At 38.6% G+C, this 22,750-nt stretch overlaps 1 protein-coding gene across 3 annotated transcripts in view; it reads right to left on the reverse strand.

The window, feature by feature from the left end:
* LOC116710473 (histone deacetylase 7-like) overlaps positions 1-22,750 on the reverse strand; it is a 53,058-nt gene that overhangs the window by 5,055 nt on the left and 25,253 nt on the right. For all 3 annotated transcript variants that reach the window (XM_032549541.1, XM_032549539.1, XM_032549540.1), the window contains 20 exons: positions 22,592-22,706; positions 21,725-21,804; positions 20,878-20,991; positions 19,809-19,906; positions 19,374-19,472; positions 18,427-18,574; positions 15,934-16,178; positions 15,498-15,704; positions 14,831-15,038; positions 14,575-14,708; positions 14,395-14,482; positions 13,172-13,212; positions 12,263-12,370; positions 11,547-11,602; positions 10,389-10,476; positions 9,704-9,823; positions 6,506-6,603; positions 2,229-2,347; positions 1,817-1,950; positions 1,652-1,736 (listed from right to left, as the gene is read on the reverse strand). In XM_032549541.1, coding sequence (XP_032405432.1) covers positions 1,652-1,736; positions 1,817-1,950; positions 2,229-2,347; positions 6,506-6,603; positions 9,704-9,823; positions 10,389-10,476; positions 11,547-11,602; positions 12,263-12,370; positions 13,172-13,212; positions 14,395-14,482; positions 14,575-14,708; positions 14,831-15,038; positions 15,498-15,704; positions 15,934-16,178; positions 18,427-18,574; positions 19,374-19,472; positions 19,809-19,906; positions 20,878-20,991; positions 21,725-21,804; positions 22,592-22,706 — 2,385 coding nt within the window. The remainder of the gene's footprint in view (positions 1-1,651; positions 1,737-1,816; positions 1,951-2,228; positions 2,348-6,505; positions 6,604-9,703; positions 9,824-10,388; positions 10,477-11,546; positions 11,603-12,262; positions 12,371-13,171; positions 13,213-14,394; positions 14,483-14,574; positions 14,709-14,830; positions 15,039-15,497; positions 15,705-15,933; positions 16,179-18,426; positions 18,575-19,373; positions 19,473-19,808; positions 19,907-20,877; positions 20,992-21,724; positions 21,805-22,591; positions 22,707-22,750) is intronic.

Below are 22,750 nucleotides of genomic sequence, written 5' to 3' on the forward strand. Positions count from 1 at the left end.
TGTACATGTTTGATGTGAATATAAGCAAAGACTGTGGTATAAACAGCCTCTGGTCCAAATATCCGTTTTGATAATTTCAGAAATGTAAACTCAGACTCAGTCTGCTCTCTCAGGGCTCGCAGTCCTTTGTCACACAACGGGGGAAAATAGAAAATAGAAAGAAATCAGTGACTGTAAATTTGCTTCTCTATAAGTGTGTGTGTTCTGGCTGAGCATACAACTTACATATACTTCACCCCAGGCCTGAATTATGGGCTTAACATTCCTGTGGCTATTCAAATATTTTTAATTAATCTAATTTGGTTGGGATAACATTTGTGTGCAATCAGGAGGGGATGTTGCGAAGGTCGTGTGCCAGAGAAGTGTTTGAAGATAATTGGAGCCAGGGTAGCTGTGTGCAGGCGTGCGCATGTGTGTGTGTCTGCTTTGTGGGACGGCTGGAGGGATGGGAGACAGGGATGGAAGGGAGGAGAGGTGGTCAGAGCAGAAGCAAAGAGGTCAAAATGTGTTAAATAGAGTGAAAAGGGGAATTGATACGAATTGCTGAGAACAGAAATGCTAAGAAGACAAACTGTTGGGTAAAAACTAGACAGGAAAACAATTAATCGTTAACATAAAACATTCTGTTGAGGCTTTATTGATCCATATCAACAGTGACTTGAAAGCCTCATTTATATAAAGTATTTATAGGGTTGATATATATAAAAATAATGTAATCAAATAATATAAGCATACACCTCATTCATCACCAAGGAGTATGAACAATGTGGCCCACATAAATCATCTCCTGAAAAATATTTGTTGATGCAAGCCTGTACATTCCCTTCCAGCCGACTGAGGGAAATTTATCTTCAGCTCCTATTTATTGTGACAGTTGTTGTACAAATTATCTGCAAGGCTTGGAGTTTCTTTGTTAGTGTGCCCTAGACTCATTACAACAGAAATTACTCAATCAGTGCTGCAAAATTCTGCAGGGGAACATAAAGTGTCTTACAAAGTATTCATGACTTGTGAACTTTTTCACATTTTGTCGCTTTGGAACCAATATCTTCGCTCCGTCTGGTTGGGACTGTATGTGATACACTAGCTAAATGAAAATGGTACATGGTTTGGACATTTTTTTTTTGTTTGGGAGCAAAAACCAGAAAATAAATTCAGCCCCTCCAAATTGATATCTGGTAGAAACACTTTCTGCTGCAAAGTCTTGTGGGTATTACCCAACCAGCTATGGACATTCATAGGCTGGAGTTTTGCTGTTTGTGTAGTGTTTTTGTCTTGCTGGAAGGTGAACCTCCCTCTTATAGCCTCTTAAAACCTTTGAATGATGGAGAAAATGCTCCATCAGAATGTCCAAAGCTTAGGATATTTGTTTATAACATGTTTAAAGCTTACTCAGTTTCATACCTGTCCTGTCTCATGTCTTTCTAGGTCTTTATAATAATGCTTGTTCACCAATGTTCTCAAAATAAATCTCTGAAGCTTTACAGAACGAATGTATTTAGACTGCTAGGAAGTTCAAATTTGCAAAGCTTTACAAAGGACTCTAACTAAGTACATTTACTTCAAGTACAACTAATAAGTTTGCTTTATTTGAATGTTTTTCCCTTGTAAATGTTATTCTTCGTAGTAAAGTTGATGTTGTCTTTCTTACCCTGGATCTGGACGACTCTCTGCAGAGAGCGCACCGCATTCTCACAGGGCTTTTGGTCCAACAGTGACTGGGACAGAGGCTCCACCTGAGACACGCCACACAGTTAGTGATCTGAGGACGTGACACACTGCGCTAATCTATGGAATGAGATATGACACGTCTCACCTCCATGCCGAGCAAGGCGCTGACACAGGCTTCAGAGGCATCACAGATGGCTTTGAGGTCATGGCCCCCCTCCAAAGCGAGGATGACCCGGCCTCCTGCCAGCGACATCAGCTGACGAGTCAAGAAGCCAAAAACTAGTAGAGATCAAACCAAACCAAAAACACACAGATTGGTTGAAATGGAAACAAAAATTCAGTAAAAGCCTCACTTTCAAATACAGTAAGTGGTTTTATTTTATTTTTTTTAGCTCTTATTACGTCATTATAATGCCAATATGACAGATTTGTGTCATAAAGGTTTCATAAGGAAAAAAGATGTCTGTCAAAAAAATGTGAGACGCATTACAAATATGGGTATTAAAGTGTTTTGAGAAACTCTGATGAGTGTACACTGTGCGCTGGCTGCTCCTTACGCTTGGCTGTGACGGTGTATCCCCCCAATGAAGGTTGGTGTCCTTCAACAGCATCGAAGCCGGCGGAGACCAAGACCACATCCGGGGAAAACTCGTGGGCAATAGGCATCACTACAGCCCTGAAGACAAGACAGAAAAAAATGGAGAGCTGTTATAGCCCAATCCTTCATGTTTGACAGGAAATCTGAGAGCCCATTCACCATTTCAACAGGTGATCAGGAGAACTGTGAGGAGTAAATAAAACATAATGATGTGTAAAAAGGAGTAGTCATAATGTGATTGGATTCATTTCAGAGCAGGACGGGGAAAAAAAAAAAGATTTCCGATGCCAGCACAACAAAATTAAAACAGGGTCGTTGAAGTGATTTCTACTAGAATGTCCATCCAGTGAAGGCCTTATCTGGACTGGTAACTACAAGCATTTACTGGGCTGAACACACTCTTCCATTTTAAAATGATGAAAAGAAAAAATTATCAAAGGCAAAGCGCCAAGTGCTTGATCTCAGGTCTTGATCCATGGCTGGAAGACAGCCAACCCTAAGAGGTGGTGCACCTCCCAGGTGTAAATGTGTGCAACTGTTTGAATGTGAAGCAGAACCGTGATGATAAAAGAAGACATGTTTCTATGTTGTAATTGCAGGAGATAAAAAACAGCAACGATCTGATGGTAGACAGGTAGACAGGTGTCAAACACCAAACATGTTTTTCTAAGTGAAAAATACTTGCTATTTTTTACATGAGATGTCTGCATATTGTGCACTTTACTGAGCAGAGACCACTTTCCAAGCCTCTCTACTCTCCGTCTTCCTTCCTCTTCTCTCCTGCTGCCAGTTATTTAGCAAGAGCGCATGGCCCATGCCGCGTTTGATTCCCTCTTACTCGCTCTTTTTCTCTCAGCGGCAGTTCAAAGGCATTTGTGCGCGTCTGGTTCCTATTAGGAGCTCGTCCCTCTTCTCACGTCACTGACAGCCAGCCATCTGGGATCCATTGGGCCTAATTACGCCGCCTTTGGATTCCCTAACAATGCACCCCCCACTTCTTCTCTCTTCAGCTGTATTCTCCTTCCCTCCATAAGTTCATTGTTTGTCAGTAACCAGTTGGAAATGAACAGGCGTCAGCAGTGCTACCTGTGATTAGACGCACCTCAGATTTTGGCCATTTTAATAACACGTCATGGTTCTTGAACTCGGTGATAAGCCCTCTGTTGATTGTAATGGAGTCCCAACCACCATGATCAACCACAGGATCTCTTCTGCCACTAATACACACCCCAAAACAGACTCACATCATCAACAACAAACTTCTTTTCCATTTGTAAGAGACAGACACATCCTAAAACACCCTGTCATCCAAATTATATATTCATATCGAGCCACAGAACTGGCACAAGTTGAAATAGGCTTAACTGCATTAAGGTGAAATTATGATGCATTCTTTTATTTTTAACTGCACAGTGTGATATACACCCCTGACACTCTCACAGTCGACTTCAATTACTCAAACACAATGCTTCTACTTATTTCTGACATCCAGCAATTGTAATTGTTATCCAGAAAATATGCTTGAACCCAAAATCATATGTGACAAAGGTCCTGCACCAGCAGAATGCGCCTTATTTAGACAACCCTTGTATGATGTAAGCTTCATGGCAAAAGTAGAATACAGTACTATACTGTGGTTAGCTGAGGAAGTTTTACACATGAAAGCACTTGCAATTTCCTAAACTGGGTGAAAAATACTAAAGCCAGACGCCTGCTCAGGAAAGGACCAGTTGTTTCTTAATCGGGATCCAGAACTCCAGTAAACACTGGGCATAGTGTTTCAAGACAGCCTATTGGGTCGATGGGATTTTACCAGTATGGGTTAGCTCATTAGCATCTTTCCTGTGATGAGGGGCCCACCCACTGTGTCTGAAGCAAGCACCATGAAGAGCTCACATAGCGTTTTATTCATCTGGTGGCGAGCCAGTGCTGCTGACAGATGCATTCTGTGTTCATTGCAGTGTAGCGCACCACCAAACCACATTCATTCAAGACTTACAGTTTGAATGAAGTGAAAAATTTGGTTGGAGAAAAGGTGTGCTCTGGTAGCTCCTAGCTCTAGATCTTTGCATTTAACTGAGCAAAAAGTACTTTTTCACAATTCTTGCCTTTTTTTTTTAACAACAGTGCAAAACTGGATATTTCCAATCTGTGTACAAGTGATAATGTGATTTAAAGAAGTTCTGCATTGCCTTTCAGTGATGCTAAATGGTAAAAGTATTAAGATGCACCTTTAGCTACATGCTCAGAATTTAAATTCAGTGTTGCAGTTTTAGGGAGCACCTCCATAAAGAGGGGTTGTTTTGCATTTAAAACTTGTTCAGCTTTATAGATGCGTGTTTCCCACTAGAACCTCAACTCGTTAATCCAAACAACAGTAAACCATGTGGAAATAGTGTACATTGTTTTGCAAAAGTACTCAAATGTCATGTGTATTTTCACATTTTTTCATATTGTAACCACACACCTCAATATATTTTGCATGGATTTTACGCAGAAAGTTGCACAAAATTGTGAAGTGGAATGGAAAAGGAAACATAGTTTAATTTTTTAATACAGAAAAATATTTTTAAAAAATGAATAGCCTTCTGGAGAAGAGAAACTCTCATTGCTCCTTTTGCAAAAACCTCCCAACTCTGACTGGAGTGGGAGCATTTCTAAACATTGATTTTAACTTTTGCTGAATAATTTTAATTGGATTTAGTTCTGGACTTTTACAGTTTTTTTTATTTGTGAATTAGCCAGAGCTAAACATAGCTCTAGCTGTATGTTTATGGTTATTGTCCTGTTGGAGGGAGAGTCTCCACCCCAGTTTCCAGTCTTCTGAAGCATATTAAAATGGTTTTGTTTCAGGATTGTCCTGTAATTAGCTCTATCCATCTTCTCATAAACTGTGACCATCTTCTTTCTATTGAAAAGAGGCATCCACTCTATTGTATGCTTCAATTGTAGTCTCATGTGACCAGAACACCTTCTTCCACATGTTTATTGTATAGGGCTTGCAGGGTGGCTGTTTTGATAGGTTTGCAGTTGTGCCACACTTTTTACAATTTTAGATGATAACTTGTACACTGCTCTATGAGGTGAGTGCTCTGTAAAGCTCAATGTTTTGTAACCCAATAGTGCTTTAATCCTTTATAACTTTCTCCTGATGCTTTAGTCTTTATGATACAGCTTGTTCATCAATATTCTCCAACAAACTTTTGAGGTCTTCAGAGAACATTTATATTTACACACATACAGTATATATGGACTCTTAGGTGAAACTTTAAAGGCAATTGCTCTCATTGGATTTTATTATTTATTCAGAGTAAAGGGACTAAAAAGACATGCACAACATTTTTTGTTTGACTAACTATTTAGCAACTACTCATTCTTTTGGGCTTTAAAATTGTAGAAACAAAAAGTCAGAATTTCAATATTCTGATTCTAAACAGTAGCAGAGGGTCAGTAATGGCATTTGCTTAAGATATTTGGTGTTAAAGACAATGCAATCATACATATACCACATATTAGAAAAAATATAAAAGTAAAAACTTCTATCCATACTCCTGCTCTAACAAAGCCTCATTTTCTGTAATAGCACCGTTCAGTAGTCAAACAGGGATTGCTTTCCAACTTAAATATGAATAAAAAGTTCAATGAAGAAAAAAGCTCAAAATGTGAGAAGGAAATAGCAAAGAAATGTGTACTTACAGCACCCATTCAACTTTTTAATTTGGACTAAATCACAATATATTTAATATCTTAATCAATGCATTCCTGTCTGAGTCATCCTTATTCAAACAACACTAGGTCTGATTTAACTCTACAAAAGCTCAATTAGATAAGATGGATGTGGTAAAAACATAGCTGTAAATTTCAGTGACATTAGAAGTCACCATGAGTTGATCAATGTCTATAAAAGAATAACAGTTGGACAACTTCTTTACACAAATTAACAAAAGCCTCAATGGTGATTTAAAACAGATTGAGATTGATATAATAGATGTCATAATAAGCTAACAAATATTTTAAAAATCCCAGAATGATTATCCTGAACTACCTCCTGGTTTTAAAAGAATATTTTGCATTTGTATGGATTTATTGATAATTACCCATACTGAACTGAGAGAAAGTTATGAGGTGTACACCATAGAATAGACATTTATTCCGAAACAGTATTACCTATATGTAAATGGACTTGAAATGAGACAAAATACTCTATAGCTAACAGAGAAAACTTTGTTTATTTACCTGAATGCAGCCAAGTACTCTGCATCACCCATTGGAGGCTCCAGACCACCAGTCCATCCCACATTGACATTGAAGCCTTTACCCGCTCCTACACCCACCTGGATTAAAGCAGACCAGGAAAAACAGTGGGACTGTGAGAAAGAAACAATCACTGAGAATGTCAAAAAAAAAAAAGCAAATAACTCTGAGGGTAAGTTGAGAAACTCCACGACAATGAGATTTGTATCAAATGCTCGCAAAGTTAGCATTGCTGTTGCAAAACTTTGTGTTGCAGCAACAGAGGGAACGTCGCTGCATCTCTTAAGGCAACATCAGGGAGTGATTATGATTCCTAAATGAAATACGGATGGCTGTTAATTCAACACCCCTGTCCCTCCATTTTGATTTCTATACAGTTTGTCAACTGGCCTTTGTAAATCACTGAGCCAGAGCAGAGCTACAGCCGTTTATAATTCCCAAGCTTTAATGTACAACTTAAATGGGCTAAATGCTGACTGGTATACAAAAAAACCCCCAGTGTGTTAAGAATATACTACATACTATAAACTATGATCATATAGGTAAAGTATAATGACTGTCTATTATGAGTTATGTGGGTGAGAGTTAACTCAAAATATTGAATTCCATTCTCCACAGCTCCTTCTTCATGTTTTGAATGAGACGGATGCCAGCCAGAGTTGATGAAGCTTCCCTCAGATTGACCTCGTTTACTCGGGGCAGAAAGTGAACAGAGGCCTGGTTCTTGGAAAGAAGTTGTGGATTCCTGTCTCTCGCTTTGTAGTCCTGCAAGAAGCCATTTAGCTGTTCCCCAAACCCTTCACCATCAGTCAATGTGTCAGTTTGGGGAGAAATGTTGTAGGTTGATTGACAGCCACTTGGCAACAATGTATGGTAATTTCCTTTGTGTGTGTGAGAGAGAAAGAGAGAGAGAGAGTGAGTGAGTGTATGGGTGTGAGAGGATGCTTGAAAGAGAAAGAATGCTGATGAGCATCACAGAGAGTCTGTCTCCATTCTTCTCAGTGGACGGGATGTTCGCAGGGCAAACGAAAAACACATGAGGCCTCCTGTCTTCTGCCAACTGTTAATGTACCAGCATGCATGCGCCTGTGCATGCCGTCGGATACACAAGCACATGCACATTAACCAAACATACCATTTCTGCTATAGCTTCGAGTGCATTGCGCTGTTCTTTGTTTTCTGTCTCGCTTTCATGTTTCAGGACTTACTGGACTGAATTAGACTGTCACTGGTATTTGTGAGCTACTCCGTGCTCTGTGTTATGATGATGACATCACACCCTTTACCCCATGGAGAGATATATACCTACACAGGGGCCAGAGAGACTCCAGAGGTTTACCACACTGCTCCTCAGAGGTTGCGAGTCCACTTCAGGCAAAGCCACATCCAAGCCCAAAGAAGTGTTCTTACTTTATGTGTGCTCCTTGTGAGATTTTATGGGAGAATACTGAGTATTATCGTGGGGGAGGATGTCAGCGTGAGAGGAGGGAATGCGGGGAATTGAATGAGTGGCACATGTCAGCATGGGTTGGGGTCAATTCAACTGACCGGGGTAGTCATTACACTTGGTTTGGGTAAGACCACAGGAAGGAAACATAGGCATCTCAATTTCTTGGGATTCAGACAGGCATACAACTCAACTTCATACATCCTGCTGAGAGGGCCTGACCTCCAAGACCTCAAAGTTTCTTAGACAGCAGTACGAACGTAAATATATACACAGTGGTTACTAAAACATACAGTAAAACATCTCTATGGTGTTTTCACTGGATAAACATGTTTGAAAAGTGTCCCAAATAAATTGCCACACACACAAAGATGATGCAAGACTTGCAGTAGGTGAGTGAAGACCTTGATATTTTAAACTTGCTTTATAAAGCATTTATACTGAGGGATTATGAGAGAAAAACATAATTGAACAATAACAATCTGAAGTTACAAATACTTGCTCAAGGATAAAATGCTGGCTTTAGATATAAACAAATTTAGTCCAAAACTGATAAATCATTTATCTGTCAAAGCTTGAAATGTTTTGTCAGGGGCCAACTAATTAAAGGCATCCATTATCTCATAAGTTAATTTTTAACTTTGGTTTTGTGTTATGTAGAATATTCCTCGATATAGTACACAATTTTATTTGTCTTCACAGGCACACTCTGAGCTCCTGTGGTCCTCACTGGTTCACTGACCTCAAACAGATACTAGATAAACTTCTGTGTAAAAGCATTCATACCCCTTAAATCTTCCCACATTTTGTTCCATCACAATTATAAACCAGGTAATTTTATATTGGGATTTTATGCAGTAGATCATCATAACATAGCAAGTAAATATGAAGAGGAAGGAAAGTTTCTACAAAAAAAAATATGAAAAACAAGTGTGAATTTGTTCAGAGCAATTTTGCTCTGTTATTTGCCCAAAAAGCCAGTGTTTTTAGTAGGCGCCTATGTGATAAATAGAGTACACCTGTGTTTAATTTAATCTCAGTATTAATACAGCTGTGCTGTGAAGATCATTCTGGAATACATCTGTGAAGAAACAGAGCCATGAAAACTCTTCATAAATAAGCTTTGTTTGGTCCGGGTCTGCTGTTTGCAAACTCATGCTATTTATATGTGTTTCTTTAACAGCAGAGACAGTGAAGCTGGCCAGACATGAATGTGAGGATAAATTAAGCTAAAGACAAAAAAAGAAAAACATGAAAGGAAATCTGCTAAAAATAAGTTTAGAGACAGTCCTTACCTAATGTAACTGAGTGAATTGTTTTTATAATAAAATAAATATGGCTCTAGATGTGTAAAACTGACATACAAACCCCAGTGACGTTGCAGTGAAAGGTGATTGTACAAAGAGTTGGTTAAAGAGTGGTGAGGTGCTGGCAGGCTGAATACAAATGTATGTCACACTTTTACTTTTATCACATTTTGAAAAGCGCTTCTCCTTTTCCTTCACAGTTATGCTTTATCTTGTTTGCGTCCTCTAGATACATTTTTCATAAAATAGATAAAAGGGTTTTGTGGCAGCATTACAAAATAGGAACAAGTTCAAAAGGTATTATTGCTTTTGATAATATCTGCTGAATCAAGGTCATAAAAAAATCTACAAAATAAAGAGTTTTATTTTTGTGCGGTTCTATTAGTACAATGTAAATAAAACCATACATAGATACTGTTTAACTACCTCATTTGGATGTCCACTACCAGGAAAGAAGTTCCCATCATCATAGCGATGCAGAGAGATATACAGAACACTCGGGTCATCATAGAAGGCCTCTTGGGTGCCATTGCCATGGTGTACATCCTGGAAAAGATTTGAGTACATAAGAGTATATATATATATATATATATATTTAACTAATTTACCGTGCAAATTAGTTAAAACTAATTTGCACGGTAAGGGTAACAAAAAAATCTCACATTAACTGATAAGAAGTGAACACAGTTTGTAAGACTTGCATAACTTTTCACATCAATGGCAAAAGTATTTATCCTTTTTGTTTGATATATTATAATAATAACTGTCGTTTCATAAAATATTACACTATATAGTGCGTCCTTTGTAAAGATATTGTGCAGACTCAAATACGCACGTGTTCAGCAGAGACAACGGCTGGCTCTGGATCGGTATATGTATGCCTCGGTGAACTTTTATGCGCCTGTGTGTGATTTTGAATTTACTCTAAGCACATGTGACAGTTCGACTCACACGTGGATAACAGAAATAACTGTCTAAATGATCTGAATTGTGATTAGGATTGCTACTGTAAGTCTGGGTCCTTGCTTTTTGCACCTAGACATTTCATTCTTTATGTTTGTAATGTTTCCATGAAGAGAAGGGTGATCCTGATGGATGTTTTAGTCCTTACCCAATCTACTATGAGGATCTTGCTGACACTGAGTTTGTGTTGGAGCTGCTTGGCTGCGATGGCCACAGAGTTGAAGTAACAGAAGCCCCTGTGGACAAACAAACAGGAAGAGTGGCAGCCACATGTGTTTATCACTGCGCATCTTTTGCAAATTAATTTCACAAAATCCACATATGGCCCGTAGGAACCTGTAAGGCAGTTATTTGGCTTTGTGTGGTGCCTTCTCAGGCCATGACAGTCCCAGTGCTGACTCCTGCCATGTTAACATCTATTGCAAGTTATTTAGGAATATTATTGTGTTTTAGGTTCTTCAGTGTTTGCCTTTTCTCAGGGAACAAACAAAAATGGCTTCCGTTAATAGAATGTTATGCTGACTCTAACATGTTTCACTCCTGAACAATGCAGAAGCCATGCATTTCATGACAAACTGAAGACAAAGCTTATCATAAAATTTAAGACACATTTGAAATGGTAATTCTGCCAGAAAGCTGGCGGGGCGCGAGGGATGATTTCTGAGAAATGAACTCACAGAACTCACTAACACTGGCTGTCTACAACAGAAGTATGCAAAGAAAATGTTGATGCATGAAAAACAATGGAGGAATGTTGGAAAAGGCAGTGTCAGCATTGGGGTGTAAAGTGTGATTGCCTGCGTGCAGGCGGGTGTGTGTGTGTGTGTGAACAATGTACACAATAAGCTGTCCAAACTTAGCTCATCAAGAAAAATCATTATCACGCCATAAATAACTAGTGACAAGCACTGCTGAGCTCACACACACAGCCCCAGCTGAATGTGGTTATTTGGCTAATGCCTGCTATCAAAGGGTGACACAAATCAATGCACACAGATATGCACATCCACACGTATCCACACACAGCACCATGTGCAGGGTGCGTGGATACACAGCTCCTGCACGTCTCTTTTGAGGTGCTTTGCTTTGTGTCTTGAAAACTGTAAAGAAACAGTAGAGGAGGTAATTGCCTCTGGCATTGAGCAGGTAGTGCACACCACTCATACATTAACATAGACACACTACGGCACCCTCTCTCTCTTTTTCTTCTTCACAAGTATATTGGAGCTAATTTATCAAAAAAAAACAACTTTGCAACCCCCTTAGCTCCATTTGTGTGTATGTGTGTGCATGCTTCTGTACTTACAAAGGAGAAGAACGAGTTGCGTGGTGTCCGGGAGGTCTCACCACTGCAAATCCATTCTGTAAGAAAACAGAAAACAGTCTTAACACCTCACTGTTTTAACAACTTATTCTTAAACATAAAGGTGTTAAAACATTAACATGAAATTGTTTGAGATATAAATAAAGGATAACAAAAGAAGAGCTGCAAACACCTTCATTTACTGCGAAACAGCTGTCCATTACACTGCACAGTAAATATTGTCTATAACATACTTAATTCAAGCTGTATAAACAAGAACTCTTAGTTTGCTTTTGTGTTAATATAATCAAATTGAGCTACTCCAGTTGAGGTCAGTTTGAATTATGAAAATCCTCCTTTTGCTAACTGGAATTAAAAACATCCTTTTTAATTCCAGCTACATGCATTCCCCAAGTAGTTGATAGATTTGACACCTAAGCAGTAGCTTTTCACTAAAGTTGACTTGAATTTTGGCAAAATGTAATCAGTTGTTTGTATTGAATTTGGAGTTATGGCTTCTTCATCACTGAGTGACCTGTCAGTCTCTGTCAGTACATAACTAGCTTCACTGCTACGTATGCGCTATGTATGAAAAACATAGCCCAAAACAGTCAAACAAACAAACAAACAAACAAACAAACAAACAAACAAACAAACAAACAAACAAACATCCATCCATCCATCCATCTATCTATCTATCTCACGGTGATCCATCTCACCTTCAGCTGTCTCTGTGCCACCTTAAGGGCCAGGTCTATGACACATCCTGCTGCTACTTGGGAAGCAGCTGCTGTATGTTGCTCATTCCAAACTGTATCAATGTCCACCTGTTTATAAAACAATGGAAAACACATCACAATTAGATTTTATTCATAAAAATGTTACAGTGTTCCTGTAATATTATTACAGGATTAGCTGATCAGAGCACGAAGACAGTAGGAAAGGTCAAATGGTTTTTCATTACAATGGCAAAATCTATTTACTTTTGAAAACATCTCAGACAAAATATTTAATAGTTTAATGACAAAAGTGTGTATGTGTGTATGTGACCCGAATCTTCAAAAAGTTATCTCTGCTGGCGGTCTGCTGTGCTGTTAGGGTAACGCTGAAATTACAGGAATTTCTTTTTTCACAAGGTTTACCATCTTGTTTCAATCACCCTCTTCACTCTAGCAGCTAAAGGCCGGAAATCCAGCACATCGGTGCTCTTATCAGCTGCCACCCATCCCCCTTCAGAGTTTTCTTTCTTCACTATAAACATAATATTTTATTTATCCTACATCCCTTTTTAAGGTTCCTTAGGAAAATATAGATATATTTTCAGCACTTTACTTGTATGTTTTCCCTTGTTGTTTCTTCCCCCTCTGACTATTGTACAGACTTAGATTTTTTTGAGGTTTCAAAGTTATCTTAGCCAAAAACAATAGCATGAGCAATTGGTAGTATCATTATCTAAATTGTGTAATAAGGCATAATAAGCCATGTAATGTTTGCTGTTCAGTAACGCAATTAGATGAGTGGAAATATTCCCACATGACTAGAGTTTTAAAACAGATCTGTATTGTGTGTGATTGTGTGTTGATGTGCGTGAGTTGGGGTGCGTGTGTGTCCGCCTGCGCAGGACTCACCCCCACACCTCCACATGGTAGGTCCACAAAAATACGTGATCCTGCATGGAAATATTTGTAGTATTTAAGCGTTATAAATATATCACATTTACATATGTACAGAATGCGCACAAACAAGCCATCTCACATTTTGCTACATTACAACTACAAACTTTAATTACTTCATTGAGATTTTATTTAACAAAGGAAAGGTTTGTTTGAGAACAGTAGTGAACAAACAGGATCACAAAAACCAAGGAACAAAGCAGACAGGTCAGGTATGAAATTATGGAGAAGTTTAAAGGTGATTTGGTTTATAAAACAATATCCCAAGCTTTGAACATCCGACAGAGCACTCTTCAATTCATCATCAGGGGAAACTTTGCCCAACTGCAAACCTAATAAAGGAACAGCCACCCACTTAAGTTGACCAGTCAGACAAGCAAAACATTAAACAGAGAAGAAGCCAAGAGGCTCGTGTTAACTCCTGAGGATTAGCATAGATCCGCATAGATCTGTTGATTCTCCCACCTGAGAATCAATGGATTCAGGCTCAACAAGTCTGGTCTTTATGAAAAAGTGGCAAGTAGAAAGCCACTGGTGAAAGAAAGACATAACAAGTTCAGTTTAAAGTTTTCCATAAGCAATGTAGGGAACACAGTGAACATGTTTGAAGGTGTTGTAGTTAGACAGAACCAAAACTAAACTTTTCGGCCTACACGTGACACGCTATGTGCGGCAGGAAGCTACTACTGCACATTACCCTCAAGTTTAGGGTAATGTGCAGTAGTAGCTTCCTGCCTAAACACACCACCTCCACTGTGAACCATGAAACATGGTGGTGGAAGCCTCATACTTTAGCAAGGACATGGAAGTCGGTCAGAGTTGATGAGGGGAAAAATGGAGCTATGAACAGGGAAAACCTCAAAGAAAACTTGAGACTGGGATGGAAATTCATCTTCCGGGACAACAGCACTAATTATAGAGCCGGATTTACAAAAGAATGGCTTAGATACAGCATAAGATGAAATTGCAATGATTGTTAAACTCAAATATAACCTTTATTTCATATAGTTAAGCTTGGCAACATATAAACAATAAAATTCCCACATTGAAATTTGTGGTTGCAATGGAAAAAAATACAAAAAAACATTTTAAAAAGTATGAATACTTTTGCATAGTATAGTGAAGCAGTGGCATAGCAATATTATGAACGTAATTTTCAGTATTGTTATTGATCTTACCCGTGCGCTTCTGATTGTCCATTAACACGTGGTTTTCTGAATGGACGGAAAGCAGCTCTGCACGGGTGGCTTTTCTACTGAGGATGCACTTTAACACAGAGATAAAGCTTTTTGTGAACCTCTAGCATGTTTGACAGCTAATTCGTTCTCTCATAGTATATCAGTGTGCAAAGTCCCTACCTCACATTGACTCTTAAGCCCTCTCTCTTGCAGTCTAGACCAGATGCTCTGGATTCTCCCAGCATGCTCAGCATGGCGGCTGTTGTCTCCACAGATACACTGGTGCTTCTGCATCTGAGTATCGTAAACCAAACCTGCACACACACACATGAAGACATGACTTATAACCCAATAATTTGCTCTTAGGTCACGTTACCATGCTTCAAAATATACAGCAAATAAAATCCTTCGCTACTTAAATCAGTGTTTGACTCACCTGTTGTAAATCGTAGCTTGGCATCTTTGGCAGGGCTGGATAGTGACATAGAGGGTATTATGGTGGGTACATGTGAAGAAGGCGCCAGGGAGGTGGAAGGTGGTAGAGAGCGGCTCCGAATCACAGGCGGATGAGACTGATGAGGCCAGATTAAGGTAGGAACTCCCAGCGCATCTGGCTGTAAAGTTGATCTGAGGATTACCTGCCTCTGTGTTTTGCACAAATGAGTTTAAAGGGAATACAAGGAAGTAATTAACATTTATTATAAGTCAGAGGGAGGTAAAAGTACTTTGAGTAAAGTATGGTCCTCCAATGCCTCCAGCTGGTAAAATTACACATAATGTGGACAATTTAATTCTACTTGTGTTGAACAAGAACTTGATAAGCAAAAATACCTTGCTGCTGGAATATATAAAGCAACAGTGCCCCCTAATGGTAAGGCAAGTTAATTCAGGTAAAAATTAAAAAGGCACATTGATTTTATAGTGTTGGAGATCAGTCAGTGGTTTCTATATATAATAAATTTCTCAAGTGAAAAATTTAGAATAACATAGAATTCTAAGTAACTTTCCACCATCTTTAGAAGCTTTAACCAGTTAGTTTTGAAGAAAAGTTGATGAGATTTTTTTCTGTACTTTTTTGTTTGCATATGAACTGACATTAGTACCTGACTGAGAGAGTGTGATGTCTCAATCAAGCTCTCCCGAGAGGAAGTGATGGACTCTGTGTCATAAACTGAATCGGTGCTGGCATTACTTTCTCTCCGGCGGTGGCCGTCTTCAGACAGTGAACCCAGTTCAGAGCCGCACAAAGACCCTGTTCCAGAACCTGATGCTGATCCGCTCTCATCCACGTCCATGTCTTCAGACGGGATCTGTGTCAGATGACATTCTCAATAAAATTGCAAAGGCTTTTCACTCTCCAACTCTTAAATTTTCTGTTGTTGCATTTCTGAACAGAATAATCATAATTGATGAATTTCAATCCCCTTTTGCTTAGTCAAATGTTTCTGACAGAATGAATCCTCTTTTTCAGTCACTCAGTTAATAGTGAGTCATAGTTTTCTTTTTGGCATGCTAATGTTTACACCTGCCTCTTCTCACCTTGCTCAGCTGTGTGCTCAGCTTAAACCTTTCCAATCCAGCCTTGTGGTACAGCTGGGAGAGCTGTTGGTGGGCGTGTGGATGATGGCCGGCATGCAGGGGCAGGACTGAGTGGCTGTAAGGCAGAGGCTCTGAATGCGCTCGCTCCACAGGTCGATGTGAACCCAAGGCAACTAAGCCTTCTCTTCTGGACGAGGAGGATATGTGAGGATGCTGTTGCTGAGGAATGGTACTCAAACTATGAACTGAAAACAAGAAATAAAAAAAAAGAGTGACAACAAGGAATAAGGTGAAGGACAGGTTGCAGGAAGGAATTGAAAAAGGCAACAAGCGAGAATAAGAGGGATAGTAAGAATGAATACTTGTCAGAAAAAAAAGAAGAAAACTGAAACACGTTGACAGACTGCAGGGAAACTAACAAAACTTCACAGTTTTCGGGTTGAATGACACATTTTTTTGTCGTAAGTGACACTGCATCACTGTACTAAAGGGCCACTGCCAGGAATCTTGGGCCCCCTGACAAAAAATTTAATTGGGCCCCCCCACGCAGCTGCTGTTACAATCTCTTGAGTCTATCTGACCTATCAAAAGCGTCACAATTTTAAAGGCTTGCAACTGCCTTGCTTTTTTTGGTCCAATACTGATACCAGCACAATATTTCATATGAATTTTGCATCCAACAGTCTGCATACAGTATGCAAGTAGGTTGCTTAAATTTTTTCTATTAGTTTTAGCTTACTGAAATGTCTTACTGAAATGTCTCTCCCTATGACCAACAGTCATAGGCAATGTGCAAAATATACATGAAGCAATCCAGACTTCTCAAAAAATGCCATGTAGTTGCACTTTAAACAAGCTGCAGTATATAACTTTAATAAAAAATATGTTTTCTCCATATTTGTTAAAGATGTCACCATTTCGTGAGTTTGCTATGAGACAAATAATCTGTGAAAACAATCAATCTCCCCCACCTTCTCCCTGAGCTGCTATTACTGGCTAAAGTAATGCAACAGCCAAAACAACCAATCAGAACCAGGAGGAGGGTCTTAGTGCTGTCAATCAACTTCATTCACTCACTGCTAAATCTGCTAATGGTGGAGAAACAACATATCATTACAGGAAAATTGTTTATCTGCCATCACTGGTAGCTATGCTAACTAGACTGAGCAGCCACATGAGATTGTGATTGACAGCACTAAAACTCTCCTGCCACTGACTGGTTGTTTCTAGCACTTTGAGAAAGCAGAGGAAATAGATTTTTCACAGATCATCGCTCATACCATACTGTCACAACATAATGACAGTTTTAACAAATGTGTGAAATTTTTTTTTATATACCGGTATATAAAAGTTGCATACTGCAGATTTAATTTCACTTAGAAGAGGACAGGTCTGGAGGGACTTGGGTTAGAGCTGCTGCTGACTGACTCACCTGTTGTTAAGTGGTAAAAGGTACAAGGGACAAGTTAAATATATTAATGTCTTGGTAATTTTTTTCTTTAATTCATAAGATGCTAGTGAAATGGAGGCAAACAGTAGTCTATAGCTAACTATGCTAAATGGTTGATAATCTCACACAGTCTACCCACCTCTCAGAGAAAACCTGGGTTGCAAATTGACAATCTTGCCTTTTTCTTTCTCTCTCTCTCTATATATATAGATATATTTTTTTGAAAACCTGACTTTATTATTTTTCTTAGCAGCATAGCAACTGCCACAGTCGTTCTTGTTTTCTACTGACTGCTCCTGAAAAACCGTCACCGTCAAGCGCTCCAAGCAGGAACGAACCATTTCATGCATATCAAGGGGGGTTAAGTGCAAATATGGATGTGTGTTTTTTGGTCTGGGAGTGGAAACATAAATTTTTTACTGCTAAAAACAATCCTCGAAAATACAATATGATTAATTTTGTAATTGACAGGGCCCCAATTATTATTATTATTTTTAATTTCTATGAAAAAAAATTAAATAAATAAATTGTGGAGGGCCCCCTGTTGGTCAGGGGCCCTTAGAATTGTCATAACCTTTAACCTCTACATGGCACCCCTGCTGTACTCTGCCCAATAGAGGGTGCTCTTGTATCAAGACATGCAGGCTCACACGTGATATAAGTTTTAATACAGTCTCTAATTTAAAATAAAAGCTTTTTTTTTTTTTTACTGTAGATCATTTTATGTTTTTGCAAATAAGCAGGACATTTATTACTAAAAGTCATATTGTCAACTTACAATAAAAGCTGTAAACACAAATTAGATAAATATATATTGGAATTTTTGTTTTCACTAATTCATAAAAACCTCAGATGAAATCCACCTCCTCCGGAAATAAAACTACAATTTGTAGAAACCAAACATGTAAGATGAAGTCAAAGTATCAACTATGAGCACTAACAGCATAGTCAAATGTGCATATGTGGCTCTGACAGTTATCAGAGCCACATATGACGTATGTGCCATACGTGCAGATATATGCTTCGCAGACAATGCCACTCACGAGGAACAAGCTGCTGGCGCATCAGCCCCATGTGTGGTTCAAATATGAACACTGGCTGCAAGCGTTGAGATATAGATGGGACCTCCAGAGGGAGGTAGAGAGACTGCAAAGTCGATGCTGCCACTGGCTTTGTTGCACGCAAGTCAGCCTGCAGAGAAAAAGAATGACAAATTTAGAGATGCTACAGAAGTAGAAACACATTCATTATGGGTGTGGCTTAAAAATGAACAAACTGGGTGATTTGAGGAAAAGCTAAGGATTTAATTGCCTTGTTGACTACTCAATGTATACATTTATACTGTCACGAAAAAGGTCAGAACAGAAGTGGAAGCCCTGTGGTGTACATATACTAACCTTAGAGAAACTGATAAAAGGAACCTAATAAAAATATTGTTTTTATCTATACAACATTACAGCAACAAACACACAACAGCATGAATTTTTATGTTTGTTAATTTTACATGACAGAAATTACCTGACTTTTAACTTTTATTTTTTACAAAAGAATTTCACATCTAAAGATTTAAACCCATTCTACCGATTTTCCCTTGCAAAAATAATTAAAGCTATATTTAACAGCTGGTGGATACTAGCCCTCTTCCGTCCACTGGAGCTTCATCCACATGTTTTATATTGACTCATTTTGAAGTCTGAATCAAATACTACTCAGCAATTAGGTAATTTTGGAAAGGAACTTGTTGTGCTTTGTTTAATTCAGAGGCATCAAAGTAAAAGATTTTTCTTTAAAGACAACAAAACACCACTTACACTTTTTTAAACGTGCAATAGTGGTGTTGTGGCTATTGCACATCACAAAGTAATTTTGTTTGGTTGTGCACTGTAACTTTTACACTGACGTACAAATCAAGAATTTATTGGTGGTTCCATCATGAGAGAAAAATACAAAAACTACAAAATTCTAAATTCAATTCAAATTTCTTGCTCACCTGAGCAGGAAGTCCAGCAGTGATGTTGTGCTTTGCAGTGTGGTTGGCAGGCAGAGCAAAGTGGGCTACATTACCATTGTTCATCAGCACCCTCTTTGACTGGAAAAGCACAGGTCTAAATTATTGCGGCACATTCCACAACATGCACAATTTCTCAAAACTCATCACATTCAAACTGTTGTGAAACAAACATTCTTAGCATCACTGAAAAAACCAGGACTACACTATGACGAAATAGTCCCTAAACTGTACTCATATTTCATTTAGACTTTTCCTCACTGATTGAGAATGTATTTGTGTTGAAAGCTCAGGCAGCTGAAATTTACTAGCGTTCCATTAAAGACGCAAGCAAGAAATGCATATGGAAACCCTTAACTACGTCACACTTGTAAGCAAAAGACTGACTGTGACTGACATGCTGAGAAAGGGTCTCACCTCAGGAGCCCGTGGGAGGGACCCGTTGTCTGACATGAGGGTGTCGTTTGGTGAGCTGCAGCCTGATGCTGAAGTGGTGCTTCTGCTTGGGGAAGAGTCTGAATGACAGGATGAAGGGGAAAAACCAAACACTATTATAATTATTATAACACTGTGTTATCCACATTAAAACATAAACATGTAATGAAACAAAATACGAAATAAAGCAGGTATTTTTCTCCTAAAAAATACAAGTTTCTTTTGCGAAATATTCATTTTTACAGTGGAGGAACAGAACTCTATACCAATGAAATACTAAAAAGCCAACATTTAATTTCCTCTGTACTAAACAGTGAGTATAAGGTTCTTTTCCAATTCCTGATCCTGATACTCAAGCCAAATGTCAGGTTGCTAAGATAAAAATGTGTCCTCATCCAGCTTAGTGGACAAAGCTATAAAGAAACGCCACTCGTGTCAAATTTATACCACAGGGTAAGAGGAAGTCATAGATTAATAATTAGAAACTGTAAAATCTCTGTTTAATTTAAAATATTAGTAAAGACAAAATTGAAATATGCTTCAGTTACATTTTTGTAAACTACAGTTTAAGTAATAACAACTGACTACTGAATTTGATGGGTTTCCTTAGATAGAACACTTTTTTAACCAATTTGACTAAACTTGACTGTATTGTTTGAAAACTAGGATCAGTTGGAATGTATATATGTCTGCATTCCTTGTTGTGTGATGTGTGTGATTTTATACTTCAATCATGTTCAAAATAAATAAATAAAAATAAATGTATGATTGAACTGAATTGAATTGAACTGTGCCACCCTATGATTTTGTAAAAAAAAAAAAATCCTAATACTGGAATTTTCTTTTCCACTTAAAAATGTAATTTAAATAAGGTTTGGATTTTTGAAAGAAAAAAATGTGATATTTTGCTGATGTAATACATTTCAAGAATTTTTACATGTCTTTGGCAAGGGTGCTAAGTGTCTGCCTCTGCAGATGAACATAAAGACACATTAACCTTAAAACGATGCCATATAAAAGCAAACAGAAGACTAAGCATGAATGTTCATACCCATATTTTCTGTCCTATGTTTGACATCAGGAGGGGCACTGATCTTTCGTTGCAGCGGGTTAGGCCTTGTGGAGATGAGTTTCTTCAACTTCCACTTCAGTGTGGGCTCAGATACTGCTCAAATACATACACACATGTAAAATAATAGTGACAGAATCGAGTTAAAGTGAACTGTGCAAATACTTCAGTGCTAATGAATACTTAAAATCATTCACGTTTACATTGGGCATTCTCCAATAAACCTAAACAAAGTAATCAATCACTGCCAGGCTTAGTTCAGATAAAAGCTGTTTTGTTGTCGCCGTGCCAACTAAAGCACTCTTGTGCGCGTGCGTGTGTCTGTGTCAAAGGTTTTAGAGCAAAGTAAATAAATAATGGTTGGTGTACTCGCAGAAATGTACCAAAAAAAGGGAACCACTCCCACTTCGATTCATACAGTGAGGAAGAAGTATTCAGGATTCTCACGCAGTTCATTTTACACATACCTTAGTTAAGGTTATATAACTTCTCTTAGCCTCATTGTTGCCTCACTGATTTTAGGGCTGTCCTGCAGCTCTGACCCTGATCTGATGCTTAGAGCTTAATTTATTCTAACCCAATGACCACACCAAGATGTGCTGATTCTCTTAGATTTTCTATCTTTCTTATGCCCAAAACATGTTAAAAAACTTTTAGAGAGAAGTTTACAGAATCATGTTAAGCTACGGAGTACAGTAATTTTTACTGACTCAGATTCACCGTAATCGTCACGTCAGAAAATAACTGAAATGGAAAATCACTAGCATCTTAAAAAAAAATTTGACCTGAGGGTGGCAACCCTGGTCACAAACACAAACAGGAGTCTCACCTGTTCTTCGCAGGGCGAGGTCCTTTCGCTGGTCACAGGGTGTAGGTTGAGGCTTGAGGGACATGTCAGGCACGGGTGGCCTAGGTAACCAAAACAACATCAGACGCACTGGCTTAGTCACGGGAAAATATGGGGAGAGTTGTGAACATCAGTTCTTAAGTCTTGTCACTCATTCTTAGCCAAGTTTAGGTCTGGGTAATTCCAACAAATGAATAGGCTTTGATTTTTAGTGCAGTTGTATGTTTAGTGTCACTGTCCAGCAGAAAGTCTTACAGTCTCAAGTCTTTAGCGTACCTCCAAGAGTTTCAGAGTTTCCCTACATGTTTCTAGCCCCGTAAAGCTCCCATCAACTCTGATCAACTTTACTGTCCCCATTTAAAAAAACATCACCACACCACTATGCTGCCACCACCATAAGTCCCCATAAAGATTTAATTTAGGATCATTCATTTTTGTCGTGCATACTGTTTTGCAAGGAGGCCAGAATGTTCTGTTTCAGTCTCACCTGACCAGAGTATTTACTTCCAAATATTTGAGGTTCAGGGTTTCTTTCCATGATGTTTTACTTTTGCCACTCTCCCATAAAGGTCAGATTTGTGGAAGTCATTATATTTTTGCCTAACAGTTCTCAATGAGATGTTGAAAGCAAGGAATATTGTCTTATTACCTTTTCACAACACCCCCAACCCACCTGGTGGCAGCTGTACTCAGCGGCTCTATTTACCAATAAGGTGACTTCTGAAGGCAACTTTCTACATTTAAGTTTGTGGTTGTATCAAGTCCATCTTGACAAAAAACATTTTAACATTCTTGTAAAATAGAACTTTAAATAACAATGATTTATACAGACATCAATGCCAGTCTCACCTGTATCCCGGAGAGGTACTGCAGTGGCTGCCAGGAACCCTATCATGAGGAGGCTGGTTCTTCATGATTATATGATCACGCAGAATTTGCTTTACATGTTTGCTAGCTACAGCACCTGCCACACATTAAAATAGGACAATAAAGTGCACATAGTAGTTA

The sequence above is a fragment of the Xiphophorus hellerii genome, chromosome 20, assembly GCF_003331165.1.
Source record: "Xiphophorus hellerii strain 12219 chromosome 20, Xiphophorus_hellerii-4.1, whole genome shotgun sequence".
NCBI lineage: Eukaryota > Metazoa > Chordata > Actinopteri > Cyprinodontiformes > Poeciliidae > Xiphophorus > Xiphophorus hellerii.